The sequence below is a fragment of the Nilaparvata lugens genome, chromosome X (genome assembly GCF_014356525.2).
Source record: "Nilaparvata lugens isolate BPH chromosome X, ASM1435652v1, whole genome shotgun sequence".
In the NCBI taxonomy this organism is placed as follows: domain Eukaryota; kingdom Metazoa; phylum Arthropoda; class Insecta; order Hemiptera; family Delphacidae; genus Nilaparvata; species Nilaparvata lugens.
The window spans coordinates 5,561,211-5,581,641 of record NC_052518.1 but is presented as its reverse complement, the minus strand read 5'-3'; the positions used below and the strand labels follow the sequence as shown (position 1 = coordinate 5,581,641).

The following is a 20,431-nucleotide window of genomic DNA, read 5'->3' as shown; positions in this document are numbered from 1 at the left end:
TTACTGGGTACGAAACTGAGAGTCCTTAATAGTAACTCACACAGCCACCATTTTGTTTTCACTCACTATTTTTTTTCTAAATGATGGTTGAACATACGAAAGTGAAACTTTGCACAATCATTTTCAACAACTAGACAGAGCTACAATAAGTTTATGACAATTTTTCAATTTCATAAAACAAAATAGCGGCCGTTTAAAATTGTAATTTTATTCTTGAATAACCAATAATCCGTACATGTTACAAGAATAAATTATTTCAGTAATTTTAATTACAAATCGATTAACACCTCATTTTTTTAAAAGATTGATTGAATATTTTGTAAGATACGGCAGCTTTAATGATAGGTTACCCCTACCTTTAAAGGGTTATGTATCGTTCTATTATTGTTTTAAATAATCTAAATCGTTTCTACTTATGTATATCATTTATTTCTTTCCAAAATATACATGAAAATGTACATGAAAAAGTCAAAAACTAAAAACTAACTTAAAGCTAAAGAGAAATAGTGACTGTATAAAATTCATTTTTTTTACAGTAAACTCGTTTATACTGTACAATTCTAAATCTATCAAATATGCTCTCAACAATTCCTTGATCTATCAGGTTCATGCCTTATGCAACCTGGGAGACAACCAATAAATTTTATTCCCATGTACGTTGGACTTTGTTTATATTTTTCCTTATTGTGTTTCTTTATTGTAAAATTATTTTTATTTCTTGTGTTGTAATTATGTATATCTACTTGCCGTGGGAATCTAGATTCGTTATATATAATATTGTCCTATAAATGTACAGGCTGTACACCGTCATGAACTTTAACTCACTGAAAAATGGCTTGCATGGTTGCTCTATCAAGATTTAGAATTATTCTTATTGCTTCTTTTTGTAATAGGAGTATTTTATTTAAGTTTAAGATGCTTGTTCCTCCATATATTTCAATTCAATATGAAATGTGGGAGTGGATCATTGCAAAGTACACTGCTTTTAACGTTTCTAAGTTGGAAATTTTTGCTAGTCGTCTCAGCGCGAAAATCCCTGAGCCTAATTTTTTACATATTTTTTGAATGTGAACGGACCAACTAAGTGGATCAAGACTGTTGCATTATTGAGGCAGACATTAGCAGCAGCCTTGGTGTGCACTGCAACAATTAAACCTTCAGCGGTCCCCTATCACTAAAGCTGCCATATATCTCACAAAATTGTCTTTTTTCGTTAGGGTTACTCTCTTACAATTAATTGTAAGTAAACATTAAAAAAAAGAGTACCTAGTTAGATTTCTATTTTTATTTCCATCTCACTTAACGTTCATTCAATCTTATAACAAATGTAGGCTACATTTTTATCACTTTTTTATAAAACTGTATTTCTGTTTTATAAATCAATAAAATACGGGTAACATGATTAACAAATCACTCTGTATATACTTTGCTTTATTTTGTAGAATTGTATTGTTTTTTTGTTTTCAAACAGGGTGATTCTTGAAGAACGCAAGACTAAAAACAATACTCTGTGTGCGTCTGGCTGCAAAGCATTGTTTGATACTGGCACAACTACAATAAGTGCTCCATCAGATGATCTGAAAATCATCAATAAAATAACCAAAGCTACTGAAGTTCCCAATCTTGGACGATTTTCGGTAAGTACCTTACCTTATTTTCCGTTCATCTACCATAAATAAAGAAAAGAATTGGCTTAAACAAAGTGCGCCAGAGAAACTTAGCCTACTTATTTGAGAAAATTCCCGCGCGGTGAGTTGGTTGTGTAGAGGGGCAGGAGGGGTCACATCTGGAGGGGGAAGTTCTCAAATTTGTCCTCCCTCAAGTAAGTAGCTATCATGCTCTGGTCTAGAGAGCAGCGGGCCTTAGCTTCTTTTCTAATGGTCGATCACTTGTTGTTACTATGTAATGTGCCTTCCGCGCTCGATTTGAAATTCCTCCTCATAGACTCGTTTCTGGCCGTAATTCGACTCTGTTGTGGGTTAACTCATTTCGGGAGTGTGGAAGTGTCAACGAACCACCAGAACTCCAGAAAATATCGAAAGAGTGAGGCAGTCAATTGTGCGTTCTCCCCGGCGTTCGGCTCGCAAACACGCAGATGCTATGACAATTTCTGACTCCACTGTTCGACGAATTTTCCATGAAGAGCTTCAATTTCATCCCTATAAATTGGCTGTTGTTCAAGAATTGACTGAACGCGATTTTTTTGCCGGCCAAAATGCATGTGATATGCTGATTGACAACCTGCCTGAAGACGCGATCATTTATTTTTCAGTAACGAAGCTCATTTCCACATGCGTTTCCTCAATGTGATTTTTTATAGGGTTATTTGAAATCCCTGGTTGATGTCGATCGACCACGGATCACAGCACACTTCAAGAACAACATTCGCGACGCCATTGCCAACATACCGATTGACGCCATTGCCAACATACCGATTGATATACTGCAACGAGTGTAAACAAATTTCAAAAATCGAGTTCATCAGTGTATGCACAATGGGGGTCGCCATTGATCTGATGTCATTTTCAAGACTGCACGAAAAAAAATTAGGAAATTTTATTCTCATATAGAAAAATTGAAACAATAACTGAAGTAGTTTTGCTTTTATTGACCTTTCAAATAAGTAAGTTTCTCTGGCGCACCTTGTACAATTGTGCGGGATAGGAAATACACGAAGCATCATCACGTCTCAACTACTCAACTGATTTACTTGAAATTTTGCATATAGGTTCTTAACTTACCGAGGATGGTTATAGGCCTATTTTAAATTCTTCAAGATTTCAGTAGGCCTACTTTTCAGTTTGTCAAGTTTTCAAATTTGTCATGCTTCCAGTTGGTTATACTTTGCTTAAGAGTGGCCGAAGATAAAATAGTGTATTCAACGGTTTCATTCTATCTATATCTATACTATACTATAGACTTATAAATTTATAAACAACTTATAAACAAGAGTTATATACTTATAAATAAATGTACGGGATGCGAAATACATGTTTGACGCATCATCTCGTCTGAATAATTCCAAAACACTATTTCATCATAAAAAATAACTGGCTGTCTTCAGATCTCCAGAGCTCTACAGGAATCAAACAGCATTCAATCTATTCATAATAATACTATAAGAAAAGTATTATAATTATTCTCACCTGAATAAATTTCACAACTGTCAAATAAAATTTCACAACTGTCTTTTCTCAGGTGGATTGCAAGACCATAACTCAGCTTCCAAGCATACATTTCTTCTTCAACGGAATCGAGCACAGTATTAAGGGAAAAGAATACGTTAGTAATGTAAGTAGACTTATTTTACAACATATAGTTTCAATTTTTATACTAATTACATTCTAGAAAGAACGCAACGAATTGTGTTCTTGTTCTTATTTTCATCATCAATAAATAAATAAGAATACTCAATCTTATATTCAGGGCTACTGAAAGTATTGAAACACAATAGAATATATTCATAATAATACTATAAGAAAAGTATCATGATTATTCTCACCTGAATAGATTCCACAACTTAATCTTCTCAACTGTATTTTCAACACCATTTAATTTCATCACCATACGATAAAGTAATGGGTACTTAATTCGTGCTTTTATTGTGTTTCTATTATACTTTGAAGTATGCATGACTAAGAACGTTTCAAAAATCATCACCGAATGCTGTATCGCATTGTCACATCAAATCAATTTATTTTCCAAATTAATCACACAGCTAGGTAAAATTACATGAATTTCGTTATTAATATGATAAATTAATTTCAAATCGGTAATGATTCATTGATGTTAATTTACTGTGGATAGGGGAGAGTTTTGCATGGAAATTAGATTATATTGTTTGAAATGTTATTTATTTATTTATTCGTTGATATAATATACAAATCATATGAATATGATCGGGATAGAACAACAGGCATAGCCCAAAACTATTCTGTTCCCAAATTTTTATAAATGATGAAATGTCCGAAAAAATAGGTTATGTTCTTACTGAGGAAATTTAAAGTTCAAAGTTCTGTCCAAGAATATATATCAGCTAGAAATTTTGAATTTAGAATGATTAAAATACCAAATTATAGTTGAATTTTGCACTCAATATCACCGCACTTTGAATAAATTAAGTTATTTCAGAAAATTTTGAAGCCAAAAATATACACACAACTTTCAACTAGGCACAGCTGTTACAAGCTGTTATGAAAGGGTACTTAATGTTTTTATATTGTTTTGAATAATTTCAATACAAGTGAAGTGATTTTCTAGATTATGTATCTTTATCCATGTGCTATATGTTCTATGAACTTATGTGTTATCTATAGTATAATAAATGAAATAATCGGCTTATAAATGTAGGGGATAGGAAATTCACGAATGACGCATCTTCACTTCTGACCTACTAGACTGATTAATTTGAAATTTTGCATATTGATACTCAATTTACCGAGGATGGTTATAGGCCTATTTTAGAATCTTCAAGGCTTCAGTAGGTCAAGTTTTTAATTGACCCTTGCCGAGCACGGGTTACCTGCTAGTGCTACCTAAATAAATTTAACAGATGTTTATATATAGTTTATTCAAAACATAAATTATCATTAGCAGAGCATAAATGAATTTAAAAGATGTTTATATAGTTTATTCAAAACATAAATTATCATTAGCAGAGCATAAATGAATTTAAAAGATGTTTATATAGTTTATTCAAAACATAAATTATCATTAGCAGAGCATAATGAATTTAAAAGATGTTTATATAGTTTATTCAAAACATAAATCATCATTAGCAGAGCAGAGTTTGGCATATGGGAGAGCAAGGGAACCTAAGCCCTGGTTGCACAAAAGCCGGTTGAATTTTAACCGTGATTAATTTCAAGAGAACCAATCACAGAAGGCCTTTTTGATAAGACGGCTTCTCTGATTGGTTCTCATGTAATTAATCTCGATTAAAATTTAACCGGCTTTTGTGCAACCGGCACTAAGACCAGCAATGCATCAAAAAAGTTTCATTTTAGTTAAATTGAGTTGTTATGCCAAGTGTAAAGGTGCGTACACATTTACGCGCCGCGAACATGAGCAATTCACTTCTAATCAGCTGATGCCAAGCTTTTTATATCTGTATCTTACCGTTTCTGTATAAATACAGTTATAATCAGCTGATTAAAAGTGAATGCCCAAACACAACCTCATGGAATAGAAAGTATTGAAATACACCGAGTAAACTGCAATTGTCAACAATCAACAAATTACTGCTTCTGTCCTGAAATTCGAAAAAAGGACCAAGTAAAATACCTGGGAATACTGTTGGATCCATATCTGAGATGGAACATTCATATAAACAGCAGTGTTTAAAAATGAAATTTCTAATATATAAATTTCATCAAATTAGAGAACTAAATAACTTGAAAATAGCTCGATTAATCTACTTCTCTTATGCACAAGCTGTTTTACAATATGGAATAAGAGCTTGAGGTGGTGCCTTGTACACACATTTTGAAGAACTTTTCATAATTCAAAAATATATTATTAAAACAATTCTAGGCAAACCCAGACTTTATCCTACAAGCGATCTTTTCAATGAATTCAAAGTACTAATTGTTCGACAGCTGTACTTGAAAAACTTGATAATATATATTAAGAAGAATAAAAATAAATTTCTTCTTCGTGAAAGAAACTTGAATTTAAATTTACGTCCTACTAGAGAAACATTCCATCAAGACAGGATGGATTTGAATGTATGTAGAAGACAATTCACTTACTTATTACAGAGGATAATAAATCTTGTTCCCACTCATTTTGTTGCCAATACAAGCCGGAGCAAAAACTAAATTGCGAGATTGAGGAATGGATAAGATCAAATAAAACTGAAGAAAAAATCTTCTAGGCACCAACTGTTTCTTGTTTTATGTTTTGTTTTTATTATCATAGAATAATAATTATTGTGTTTTACTAACTTTTATCTGATTTCATCATCTACTAATCTACAAAATTATATTTTGTGTAAATTCCACTAATCTTTGTTCTTATTTTGGTTTAATTTCTTAGTTTATATTGAATAAATATATTACTGCAACTTAGGTCTACGCACAGGTTTTACCTTGTAGGCTACTTCTTAAACATAGATGGACATAAACAAATATACTGCAGTTTTGGGATAATTTTATATATTTAATAGTAATTCTCTTGTATTATTTTCAGATGTTAAAATATTATATTATTATAATTGTGTATGTTTTTTGAGAAATAAATTTGAATTTGATCTTGAATTGCTCATGTTCGCGGCGCGTATATCTGTACGCACCTCAAGGTACATGTAGTAGTTGCTCAGTTCCAATCCAGCCGATGACAAAGAGCCACTCGACCAGCCTACTTTTGAAGTGTAAAATTTTGTTCTAATTTGTTGCAGCTGAAGGTGGGTCAACAGAGCTTCTGTGTGACTGCCTTTGAAGCTTCGCAGCTCCCCAACACCTGGGCTATTGGTAGCACTTTCTTATACCGACATTACTCAGTATTTGATTTGGACAAGAGACAGGTTGGACTTGCCAAGAGTAAATACTAAAGTTACCAGCTTCATAAAATTATTATATCTTACATAATTTTTTTACTCTTGAGGTGAATATTTTTCAACTTCTGCTATAGTTGGGAACCTAATCTGCAAAGATAATCAAACTACAGTAGGTACTGTATAAAATATTTGCCGAGAGTCCAAACTAACAAGTCTATATATTTTACTGTACTTAATTTTTGTACTCTTTATGTGAATATTTTTTAAAATTTTGCTTTAGTTGGGAACCTAATCTGCAAAGGTAAACAAACTACAGTAGGTACTGTATTAATTATTTGTCAAGTCCAAACTAACTAGTTACTAAGTTTACAAAAATGATTTCTAAAATACTTAATTTCTATTATTATGGAATAACTTTAAAAAACTCAAGTTAGGTATACTTGAAGAAATTTTTTCCAGTAAATCTGATTTAGTTGATCATGACATAGGTTTTTAGATACAATTCCAGTTTTATTTTTTATAGTCTTCCTTTTTGATGGGTGCATTTCATATTATGATTGTAAGAGTGAAAAAGAAAAATTATAAATAACAAGAGCATTTCCTGTTTTTAATATTGGGTATTAAGTATTGAATAATATAAGGCTATTTTATCGTCTCTATTCCTGTTTTGAAATGAGGATTTGATTCTTGAAATCCACTTTAAATTGGATGATCAAATTACAAAAATGATGTATAGAATCAGTAAAACTAGCTTCATTATTATGCTTGCTTTCCTGTGTACACTACAAAATAGAGTTTTCTAGCAGACTTTCACCTATAGCTCAGGTTATTACCGTACATAATTATTATTATATTTATAATTTTACACTCCAATGATCTCCTCCAAAACGAAAAATGTATCTGGTGATATTCAGGAATATAACATTTGACTACTTCCAATCTTCTTGCAATCCGAACTACTAATTCTAATCAACCACAAATTACAGGACAGTTTTAGCTTTTATTGGTAACTGAACAATCGATATGCCACTGTCCACTCTCATATTTCATATGGCATTGAGATTTATGGTGGGACTAGTGCATTTAACTTGAATAGGATATTAAAACTCCAAAAAGAAGCAGTAAGAAAAATATTTAATTTAAATAGACAAGAGTCGCGCAGGACATTTTTTAAAAAGTTAGAATTAATGACGGTGTATGGACTTTATATTTATAAAACAATATTACACGTAAAAATAATGAAGACAAATTCCCCAGGCAATCCAGTGTGCATGACTATAATACAAGAAATAGGAACAACTTTATTATCAAAGAACATAGTAAAGAGAAGAACAAACAAAGCCCAACCTATATGGGCATCAAATTCATTACTTACCTTCCTACTAGTATTAAACATGAAAAAGATATTACAAGGTTTGAAAACAAACTGAAAAAGTATATCGTGAAATTAGAATTATACAGTTATGAAGAATTTTATAGTGCCAACTCATTGTGTATTTAGACTACCTATTGTTGATGTATTTTGTTTTTTACTTGTATTTATTTTATTATTTTGTTGAAAGTAATAAAGAAAGACGCATTCATGTACATTTTGATGTATGTTTTGAATAAAGAGATTGATTGATTGATATGCAGGTTTTAATAAGACTCATGGAGGTGAAAAGTAGAAAATTAAAAATACTCAACCATTTTCTCATCGAGAACAAACTGCTTGCTTTTGAAATTTTCTATATTATCTGTTTTTAATACTTACCTACTTCATGAATGCATGATTCGAGTTTATCAAAGATTCTTAAAAAATTGGGAGAGGATTAAATAAATAAGACAACGTTAATATAATTTCTTCAATAATAGTCTATTCAACCTTCATATTTTTACATACTATATACACATATATATTTATATTAGTGATAATAATTGTAGCATTTCTCTATCTTGAATATTGATGTACTGTTCAACTTATGTACAGAGTGTCTCACTGATTTTGATTCTGTTTCTTTTTTCTGGTAAAATATTCATTTCAATAAACTTGTGTATTGTAGAAATATTTCTCTACGGTGCTGATTACTATTTCAATCAATTTATACTGAGAAGTAACTAATTGATAGTTAGTTGTGAAGAATGAAATGTTTAGATTGGTGTGTTTTGAATTCATCCACGATAGAAGATTACAACTGAGTAAAACTGAAATATTTGTGAGTCTCAAAGTAGCTTATTACAATGAGAAATTATCTGGTGTGAAACATGGAATTTGTTTTTATAGAGAAATGCATCAACTCATTGGGTACATTACAGAATAAATTGTATGAAATCGTGAGACACTCCATGTACAACCTTGATTCAAGGTTCAAGTTATACAGAATGCATTCAAAGATGTAGTCAAACTCAGTAACTAGTCTACTATTAACGAACAAAACAATATGAATTGAATTTTAAACCAATAAATTATTTTGTATTGAAAAATAAAGACTAGTTAATTTCCATCCTATTCTCATCAAAGTTATATTACCAGTAACCCTGAACAATTTGGTAAGGTTTAAGGTGTGTACAGGTTTAAGCGTCATGAACACACACATTTCGATTTTAATCAGCTGATTCTATGCTTATTATATCTGTATTTGTACAGAAAAAGTGAGATATAATAAGCATAGCATTAGCTGATGGGGGCGAGGTGGGCGTGCCTGTGGTGCATGAGTCTTATATCTGTATGCACCTTTACAAAACAATGTTCACTTCACTTCCAGTGGCTCTTCCAAATAATATTGCTTTTTGATTTTATTATATCAATGGTCTTACTGGCATGATAATGAGACTACAAATGTGTACTCTGCAGTCCTCAAAACTGAACCTGGCTGGCAAAATATTCAATCTAATTATGATTGTTTTTGAAAAAAAATGATAAAAACTGCTACTGGTACAAGAAATCCCAAGGTTGTTTTACTTGGTTATTTATTATAAATTTAAAAGCTACTTGTTTCATCTGACCACCATTCTAAATGTAAGCTTTATTCTTTTTTCAAGTCTGAGATTTTGTTTATCACATTCAGTACGGTATTTATTAGTTACTTGTTTCATCTGACCTAAGCTTTATTCTCTTTTCAAGTCTGAGATTTTGTTTATCACATATTATTAAATTCAGTATCATGGTTCTGGTAACTATTACCTATCATGTTGTGTAGCGGACATTTTGTTCCTATTGAACCCTTATTGCTCATGAAAAATTGTAACGACATCAATGTCATGTGTATGGTTAGCAACATACCATGAAAAATACTAGTTTCTGTTGTAAACTTGAGAGTGATTTCTGAGATGAAGTCATCGAAATTACTATGATGCTACTGGACTACCCTACCTTCTATGATCTTGATCATTCTCAAGCTCTTTTTTTTGGTAAAATTATTTGCTGTTGATTATCCATGCTCTTTTTGGCTAATTAATATAATATAGAAACAAAATACTTTCTGTGAAGGAATAATGACACTCATGTTGTGGCAACAATGTTTTGTGCTGGTGTTGCACATTGTCATTGACTTGATTTATAACAAATAAAAGCAAATACTTTTGCTTTCTATTTGAATGTCTTCCCTTATGAAGCATTTAATTATGTGGATTGAAAAAAACATTATGTATCAAGAATCTATTTGAAAACAGTTTGGTAAGACTGTTTGAAAACAGTTTGGCAATACTGGGGCAGCAATTCCTGGGGCAACCTAACCTAACTTTCAGACATGACCTAACCTAACCTCAATCCCACTAATGACCTAACCTAAATTTAAAGCCTGACCTAACCTAGCTTCCAGTTGTGACGTCATCCAACCTATTTTTTAGCTGTGACGTAACCTAACCTAAATTATAACTATGATCTAACCTAACCTAGCTTTTGCTTGTGACGTCATCTAACCTAACTTCTGGTTGTGAAGTCATCTAGCCTAACTTATCTTTATTTCCTTTTGTCTAACCTAACTTATTGCTATTTCATTCTGTTTGTTATCCTGCATTTCTTCCCACTACTTCTGCCAAACTTTTAACTTGTTTATATTTATATGAAATATTCTGGAAGAGTTGAAATGAAAAAGATGCCAAAACTTATCTGTTTTTGTATATTCAGCACATTGTTTACTCTCTCTCTCCTATCAAACTTCTCTCACACCTGAACGAAACTCCACCCTATAATGATAATATTATCTATTTCACAGAAAAAGAACTTTCAACATTTATTTCAATCTTTCTCTAATTCCATCTCAAAAGTTTAGTATTGCAAATTCATAAAAAAACTCCCTTTGTTATTACAAGTACATTAATGTGAATAATTTTACTAGTTCAAACTTATCAATGATACTGTTATTATTTTTCACCTTTGATTTATGAAATCACTTGAAAAAATGCTCTTATATTCTGTGATGTAGGCATCAATTACTCAAATGTTCTCTTTTTAAAACTCAGAACAACAATAATTTGCTATTTTTATCCTGTCTCCATCAAAGCTGTACATGTGATGACAGGCAAAATATTCAACATTCGTTTATAACTTTATAGGAACAAATTTTGTAGTAAGATTATTTTTTGTAATAAATAATAATATTCATCTCAAAAAACTTCTTTTAAACTTAAAAATTTCTTTAAAATTGTCATGCTATATATAGACTACTCGCAATTTAGTACTTGTAATTATTACACAGTTACGATTTTATATATTATTTTATTTGGTCTCCCTTGAAATTTTTAAGCAATCTAGTAAGTGATATCGCACGTTCTTCCCCATTTCAGATTGTATGAGAGAACCTTTGATTGAGAAAGTTGTATAAGGTATGGTATTTTTTATTTTTTACGGGGTGATGATGCTCTCATGTGAATATTGGCTTGTGCGTTAGTAGTGGGATAAAATGTTTGTCATGATTTGAACTGACATTAGTGCATAACTTTCAGTCAACTTGCAGTCCTCAATAGTGCAATGCAGTATAGAATATTCACCTTGAAGTTCTTAATATTTCAGTACCGTACAGAATATTCACTGCATAACTGAAAGAATGTCATGAATTCTATGCTAAAGAGCAATAACATGTTATATCTTACCTGACACATCCTGTAAAAAACAGTGCGGTATGTTTCAAAAGAGAATAAAACTTGTTTTGCATGGACATAAATAAAATGGTAGTCAGATGAAACACATATATTTTCATTTATATTATATTCTTTCACATCAACCTATCTCATTATTTACCCTGACCGTTATTCGAACAACATATATTATTATATATGCACCCATTATATCCATCCCATTATTTGAATAATTTCCAATATCGTAATACATATACAGTTGAAAAATGAAACAAGAACATATACCAATAGTTGATTGAATTATATTATTCATCAATAATATGATTAAGATGATAATAATCATTCTCTACTCTATTGAATCATAAATATATTTCCATTTATATATACGTTCACATCAAACAATCTCATTATTTGCCCTGACCGTTATTCAAACCACAATTTGCACCCTTTAAAACCAACCCAACACTTGAATATTTCTTAATAGATTAATACATAGACAGTTAGAAAATGAACCAAGAACACACATCCATTAATAATATGATTATGATTATAATAATTTTCTACTCTAAGTAAATTCGTTCACATCAACCTATCTCATTATCTCTCCTGACCGTTATTCAACCCACATATATTATTATATATGCTCCCATTAAAAATCTCCCAAACATTTGAATTATTTTTTATAGAGTAATACATAGACAGTTGAAAAATAAATCAAGAAAATACATCCATTAATAATACGAATATGACGGTAATAATATTTTCTACTCCATTGAATCATGAATAGTTACTTAAGTTTGACTTTACAGGATCGAACCGCACTCTGCATAACAGACACACAGCCTTATAAGATTAACAACTTATTATTTAATAGCAATATATCATATAACTATTCATTAACATTATTTATTGTCATTATTTAAACAAATGACATCCTTCTTTTTTCTCAGACATTCAGAATTCATAGAAAGTTTTGTCTTCTCGAGTAAGAAATGATTCAAACTGTGCAAACTTCAACCATGTTGAATAATACAAAAAATCCATACAATATTAATAGAAATTCTTCGCTTCAAACAAACTTTCGGCCATGTTATTACTTGAAACAAAACCCTTGCTAAATTGTAATAAAATTTAAGATTGACTCGAAGAGAATCTGCCAAGAGTCTTAGATGTGAATGCTTGGTATCTACAGTAATAATGAACGAGAACAGTTATTAGTGAAACTTAAATCACGTTTTGGCTAATAATGAGTCTTTGAAAAACTGTTCTCCCTGCATGCAATTCATCTTTGATGGTTATAATGTGCTCAAATATCTGAAAATGGTATATTACAAACAAAGGTCTATCTCTGGAAAATATTCAAATTTATCTTAAGCATACAGTGCAACCTTAAAATACATGAACAATTATATATTACATAAGTATGATTAATATCCTGTGCCATTGGTTATTGAAAAAATGTGTTAAAAAATAATTTGAGAATTTCACTAGTGCTTTTGCACTGATATTACTACTTTAATAATTCACGAAGACGTAATAATACAATATATTGATGAATTATTTTATCTGATCATTCATAAATTGTATTGGGTATCGTACATGAATATATAATTCAATCTTCTAGAAAGAGCAAACAGACATCAACTATTTATTTGATGCGTTGTTACATAAAAAATCATCAAATAACATCGCTAAATTATTTTATTTAGGGGTTTATATCGGACAAAAATAGAAATAAACACTACATTACCTACAAAAAAGTGTAATTTGGTCACTTTTCTATTTCAAAATTAGTTTCTTAAGAATTATTCATAACATGAAACGAAATAGCATACCTTATTCACTCACTTCAAGTGCGAAAATGATAAAATTTGGATAATGGTTATGGCTATTTAGTTAATTTTCAGAGTGTTATCAATATACCAAGATCACCCTATTATAGAGAAGGTTTCAATATTTTTTCTAAGTGAGAACGCCAATTTTGACACTTTTTTGGTGTTAAATTATATTCAACTTATATGTTAATAATAGAGATTGCTTCCTCTTTTGTCGATGAATACGTGAGTAAAATGGATTCTATTAAATCATTTCAATAATATGTGATGTGAGATATGAAGTAAGATAGCTAATAGAAAAATTATGTTTGATCCTGTCAAAACAGAGATTGTTTATAATATTTTCAGAGGTGGGTAATAAAATACACTGATTAACCTTGTCACATTTTAACAATATCTGGATATTTTGATTAAAATGCCAATGTGTTTTTATCTACTCCATAATATTTCTCTCCTGACACCACAACAACATATATCTTGACTACTTTCCATAACACTATTTTTTCAAACTCCAATATTTTCGACATTTAAGCAAATCTACCTACTCACATGGATTAAGATCTGGAGTTGAACATCTAAAATATTTCAAACTCCAATTAAATCAATTTGGAAGAGTAAAAAATCTTTAAAAATATAAAAACGAATATTATTATCGAGTGTACTCAAATTACCAACTCCATAATTTTTTAAACATTGATTTCAATCTGCAACTTCCACTCAAAATATACATTCAACACAACTCTTAGTTGACATAATATCACAAAAAGCTATCTCCACCAAAATAATTATAATAGAAGCTATAATGTTTAATTTTACTTCCTTTGAGGAAGATATTTGCCGTAACAACTAATAACACTCTCTTGGAGATATTGAGTAACTAATCAAGGTAACCATAGATGTCGCAAATAGGCAATCTATTACAATATTTAATCATCTCCAAACATATCGATTAAATGTTAGACGAAATTCTTCAACTTTTGTCTAAGCATTATACATGCGATCCACACCATAGATTTTTACGAACCATCTATTTACAAGAGTTAAATATTCTCTTTTGCCTAGAAAAATTAAAACATCTTTCAAAAATATGTCACTAAAAATAGTTTCTCTTTTGGTATTATTCACTTTCACTATAATATATATATATTATAATTTATTATTACAGTTTCTAACGTAACTGACCTAATCCAACGAGTCTAATCTCATGAACACTAACTTACAATCAATCATCGATGAATAATAATAATAATAATAGCATTGCAATTGCAATAAAAAGGACATTATCATTTCATTTGAAAAGTACCACTAAGGTTTTTATCATGTTTCGCGGCAAATAGGCTTTCTAAACATCAAGATAGCAGTTGAACCCGTTATTAGAAAATCAAGTAGGTTTTTTTAATAAGAAATGAGCTGCAAGAAACATGTAACACGATAGACAAGATATATGGCTATGGTCAAGATAAATATGTACCGTATTCACTCGTTGACGTGCAAACCTTTATTAAAATTGTATTTATGCTGTTAAAACGAGGTACGGTATTAACAATTTCATTGATTTCTAAAAAGTACAATGATAACATAGTTCATGTTAATCGTAATTGATCAAGGAATTTTCAGTTATAACCAGAAAATCATTTTTCACACTGATAAAACAGAGTGGATAGAATCACAGAAACCAGATTAAATGAGCCAAAAGGATAAGAATAAATAGAATATAAGAACAAAATAAGTAGGCCTACCGTATCCTGATTTAAACTTACAAATATAAACGTATTGAATTAGCATTCTATGTTGTGATCATCTGGAAAAAGTATCAAAAAAGGTCCAATAGCAAGTCCATAGGTTATCAAAATTGTTCTTAATTTGTATGAAAATAATGTCATTTAAGATTTGAACCATCATGGGTAATATCAAATTTTGTTATCGATGAGTGAGTGTTCTATATCATGTTACAGTGAATCTTGCAGTGTGTTTAACAGAATAACAAATTTAAGAATTTTTTCCAAGCTCTAAACACATACGGTAGATTTCTAAAAACTTCTTTCAATAAGTAAAGGTTCACATCTATCCTTATTGAAAATCAACAAATATTGTATAGAATTTTCCAACCAACAGAGTTGCATATACCGTAAAAGGAACAACAAAATTTGTCATTTAATGATTTGATAAAGAAGAAGGAATCACAGAGTACAATAATGTATCGTACGGTACATCAAGTCGTTATCAATAACCTTCCTAGGGCTAAGAGTACCTTCATTTATCCTAGAATTCAGATTTTTACACTTATATCTTACACCATCTAGAGTTCCATCTATAACTACCCAACTAAGATAATTAATTAAACAATACAGTTAATTAAAACTATATACAAGCATTTGGAACGCTTATAACTTACATAATACATTAATATATTACCGTTCAATTTACTATTTCGGCTGGATAAAATCTAAATACCTTCTAATAAGTAACTGGCTTTTTTTCAAATACCGTATAATACTTTAAGTTTTACAGAATAATAAAACTAATATTATCAATAATTATGAAGTATCACTAACATATTAGACTGAGAGGTTGTTCAATACTCAGATTTAATAAAATTTATCGACATCTTTTATGAATTTCCTTCTTCCATAGTATGCAAGGGAGTCTTCAATTGATACTTTGCTCATGTTTGGGAATTTCTCATCATTTTCTTACACCTTTTAATTTATAATCCACAATTCTACATTTCTACATTATGTGTGTCTGTGTGTCTTTTGAAACAAAGTGGAATGCATACAGTGCTAAAGACTACATTTTCACAATAATGTATTATCGTCAAAAAGCGAATAAATAATTTATAATTCAATTATTGACAAGAAAATTAAATGTACTGTAATTTTTTAACCAGTCTGCAAGATTGAATCAGTTAAGATTTTTAGCAAGCTTCTCATGTAACTCAATTGCAGATAAAACTAAAACCAACGACAACCTCAATACCTAAAAGTAGATATTTCGGGTCTGAAAAGACATATTTTTCGTTTGAAAATTTGGCTTGGAATAATTTTTGTAAAGTGATGGGCTTCCAAAATAAACCGAACAAATCTATAGATCGATTTCACACATAAAAATGCATTAGTATCAGTCCTAATTTTAAATCATTCTTTTATAAAAATAATGCTTCATTATTGATTTTTAATGTTTTGTAGATGCCCGCCCTTTCTAATGCATCAAAACAAATTGTGTTGAAAGTACTGGTTGATATACTTAGCCTATCGATAGCAAATTATTGGGAATATAATAATTTGAGATTCTTTGGATTAGACAACGATACAGCTGTGACTGAAAATCATAAGCTATTTTTATAGTGTGTGAGAAGAGGTTCATTTTTTGAAAATGGTCTTGTTTGAAGAAGAATAAGCATTTTTGGTAGGCCTACTCATCTTAAATGTGCACATGTTATACTGAAGCACACACACAGACACACAAGCAAACAGTCGATAGAATATACAATAAATAATCACATTTAGTCTAATATAAATCTTAACACTGAGTGATCACAGCTCTGCTGCTGGAAAATGACATCTAAACATTTATTATAACAAACAATATTTATATTTATTAGTGAAACGTTCATGGATACACCTGAAATACTTAGTGATGATATTTTTAATTCTACAAATATTCAGAGCTTGATAACACGTATCTCAACTATCAGAATTTATCTCACAAAATGTGTTACTATATTAAAAAATGAAAATTCGACCAAAAATAACTAGTAATTTTGATTTTTTACTTCAGATTGGTAGGGAGGTGGGGATGTTTTATGTACTAGTTCATATAGTTTCGAATATCTTCTAAATTAAGTTCCTTTCAGAAATCAAGACAAGGCAATATTAATAATTTGAAAAATTGTCAATTTTCGATTTCGTTTGCTATGGAAGATAGATATACTGGAAATTCAAGATATAATATCCATCAATGGACCAAAATAGATATTGTCGGAATCAATAAATTGTATTTCATGTGTGTCCTTAAACTTCCAAACGACGTTCCAAGATAGATGAAGACTACTCAATCATTTACAAACTAATCAACAATATTTCTTCAAAACTCTGTTATACATTACTAAATTATTAAGAACATCAACGAGCATATAGTCTATCAAGTTTTCGTTTTCAATATCAATAATCACATCCCGTTTAAAGTGTGGGTTGATTAATTTCTTAGTTGCTTTGATTAATAAGGAGATAATGCTGAGAGTGATGTCCTGGTGAGATGAAGGATTATATTCAGATGTCTTTTCAAACTCTTAAAACATCTATTTCTATTCAATCCCATACTAGGAAGGTACTGAATCCGAAATAACAAACGTTCTATTATTGAACAAAAATAAAATTATTATAATTATCATCATTCTAAAACAAGATAATTATTTTGCCTCAAAGAGTGCTTAAATAAGGACGAGACCACATTAGGTGTCATTTCAGACGGACACGACAAGACAGAAAGCTCTCCGATTGGCTGATTGAATTGGCGTCTCGAGAGAGCTTCCTCTTCAGCCAATAGGAGAGCTTCCTGTGATGTCATGTGCCGACTGAAAAAACGCCCAATGTGGTCTCAATTAGACAATTTTATTGGTGTCAACTTGTGAATTTCTTTTTAGAGAAAATAAAATTTCACAATAAACGGAATCGCCTCTCCATGTCTAATTCTGTAATTTTTTTAAAAATCTAGTCAATGGAAGTACTCCAAATACTGGTAATCTATTAATAAAAACTTTCTTGTGAAATACGGTATAAATTTATTCTTTTTTTCTCAAGTTTTCTTGTCTAATCTGTTGATACCTTTGAGTGGTTATTTATTGATTCATTTTTTCAAGTTAGATTGTAAAGAGTGGAAATTTGGACGTATGAAGAGCTCGGTTGTTAAATTATATAAAGTACAAGGGAAAAGTTCTTGGCTGAAGAAAACAATTGTTATAATAGTATATGATGTTAATAATTGGAGACTATTGCACTGTTTTCTTGAATGAACTCATGAAAAATAATGTCTATAGATGTTGGAGATTTGAAAAAGAACACCCAAGCCACCACTCGAAGCATTATCTGATTATCTTCAACGACAAATTGTCATCAGTCTAATCAGTTCATTGATTCAACTGATTTTCATTGATTTTGCTTCAAGCAAGGACACTTGTAGAATACGATAAAGCTTCAAGTATTTTATAATACAGGATGGAGTGAAGATTTGAAATTAACTGTAGTCCATCTACAATATTAGTAATTGGTTTATCCAGTTGTTAAAAAATGTTGTCAAGAATTTCAGATAACAATCAAAAATTGAATACAGGCTGAAGGTAAAAATGATAATCAGTTGTTTGCAGAAAAGTTATAAAATTTAGCACAATTTACTTAATTCAAGTGACCATGGACATGGTTATTGTTAATTCTACATAAACCTACAACTTCTAAAAAAGTTATATTTATATTTGGAAGTATAAAGAAAGTTTCAACATCAACTACATCCATACAATAATTCATAGACTCTGATCTCGTACATGTTGACTATTCTTAAAGTATAATATCAGAAATTGAGAGTACTCTTTCTCCATGGAATAATAGGCTATCTTTCAACACACTCATAATAACATAAAACGGAAATAATAAATTTATTATCTGCATAGAATTCTCAAATTTATATTTATGAAGAGAATTTCGATGAAGGGTTTTTCTATCCATTTTGTTGGATCAAGAAAGAAGTCAAATCCAATTTTAATTTGATTAAAATTAATTTGAGATTGCGGCTTGTGGAAGAATAGACATCTATTGAATCTTGAAGAATTCGGAATTGATAAGTGAATAGTATGGGCAATAATCTCTCACAGACTTTTGCAATTTTGAGTACAAAGAATGTTTCATTTTAAAGCCTGTAATGCAGTATAAGTACAATCAATGTCAAAAAACATGTACATCATATCTTATTCCAATTAAATAAAAAAATTCTTTTTAGGACCAATAATAAAGTTATAACTAATGGTATTAGTACCTATTTTTCACTCTAGTAGAGTAACTTCACTTGAACAGAGAATTCTTAAGAGTTTTGTTCAATTATGATTAGAAGAATTGAGGATAGTGAAATTGAAATTCATCAATAATTAATATAACTCGAAATTCAAGCTTTTGGATCAATAACTTTATCCAAGTAAGATCAATCTTATCTGTTAACAATTCTATACCAACGAGTACAATGAAAATACAATATTATACGAGTAAGAGCTACACATACACCAAAGATGTCAAGCAAAATGATTAAATGTGTATGATTATTTGCAATTTGGATCAAAGTTAACTAAGAGGTTTCAGAAATATTTGAAATGCTGGGCAAAGTAGAGTTACAGGATATGGGGAAATCTACGACAATACTCAATCTTTTGAGTCGGTTATCAGCCTAATACTAGGTACCACATAAATATCCAGACTTTCATGTAGTAATTGAATATTATTGAGAGAGTTATTTCAACTCAATGCTGGGGAGAAGAGAGTTACAGTATATGGGGAAATCTACGACAATACTCAATCGGCTATCAACTTACTACTACCACATTGATATCCAGACTTTTATGTAGTAATTAAATATTATTGAACTCCGAGGTGGAGCTGGTAATACTGTCCATATTTGAGCCTTGGAAATTGAGTACTCTCCAGTAGGGAGAAAGGATGGATGATCATCACTCATTCACAAAGAACCTCGTGCCTGTTTAGTGTTTACCCTGGTTGATTTGGGAGAAGTTGAAGTATGTAAGTGGAAAGCAAGTATTGGCTTCTAGCTGTGCGGTCGAGTCGAGTCGTGCCGGATCTAATGTGATGTCTGCAGCTCCGGATGACTGTTATCTTCTTGTTCAGACGCGGCATTCGCGTTCTTGTCGGCGATCGCATTCGCTCTGACGACCAGGTCGCTAGAAGTCCATAACCTCCATCTTGAATGTCTTTCCTAAACGTTGACGCGATGGCGGGCAATCCTCTTCATCCTCGTCCTCCGAGTCGTCGTGGTATTCATCCAG

At 30.7% G+C, this 20,431-nt stretch overlaps 2 protein-coding genes across 4 annotated transcripts in view; one reads left to right on the top strand and one right to left on the bottom strand.

Annotated features, from left to right (window-relative positions):
* LOC111064039 (cathepsin D) overlaps positions 1–8,959 on the top strand; it is a 20,292-nt gene extending 11,333 nt beyond the window's left edge. The window contains exons 7-10 of one of the 2 annotated variants that reach the window (XR_005573116.1): positions 1,472–1,637; positions 3,199–3,291; positions 6,398–7,689; positions 7,741–8,959. Coding sequence is in view for 1 of the 2 variants with exons in the window: in XM_039442298.1 (XP_039298232.1) it covers positions 1,472–1,637; positions 3,199–3,291; positions 6,398–6,550 (412 nt within the window). In the remaining variant the exon portion in view is untranslated. Of the gene's footprint in view, positions 1–1,471; positions 1,638–3,198; positions 3,292–6,397 lie in introns of both variants that reach the window. The other variant, XM_039442298.1, reaches the window with a different exon arrangement.
* Positions 8,661–20,431, bottom strand: part of LOC111064043 (sodium-dependent neutral amino acid transporter B(0)AT1) — a 179,684-nt gene continuing 167,913 nt past the window's right edge. For both annotated transcript variants that reach the window (XM_039442296.1, XM_039442295.1), the window contains one exon: positions 8,661–20,431. Coding sequence is in view for 1 of the 2 variants with exons in the window: in XM_039442295.1 (XP_039298229.1) it covers positions 20,327–20,431 (105 nt within the window). In the remaining variant the exon portion in view is untranslated.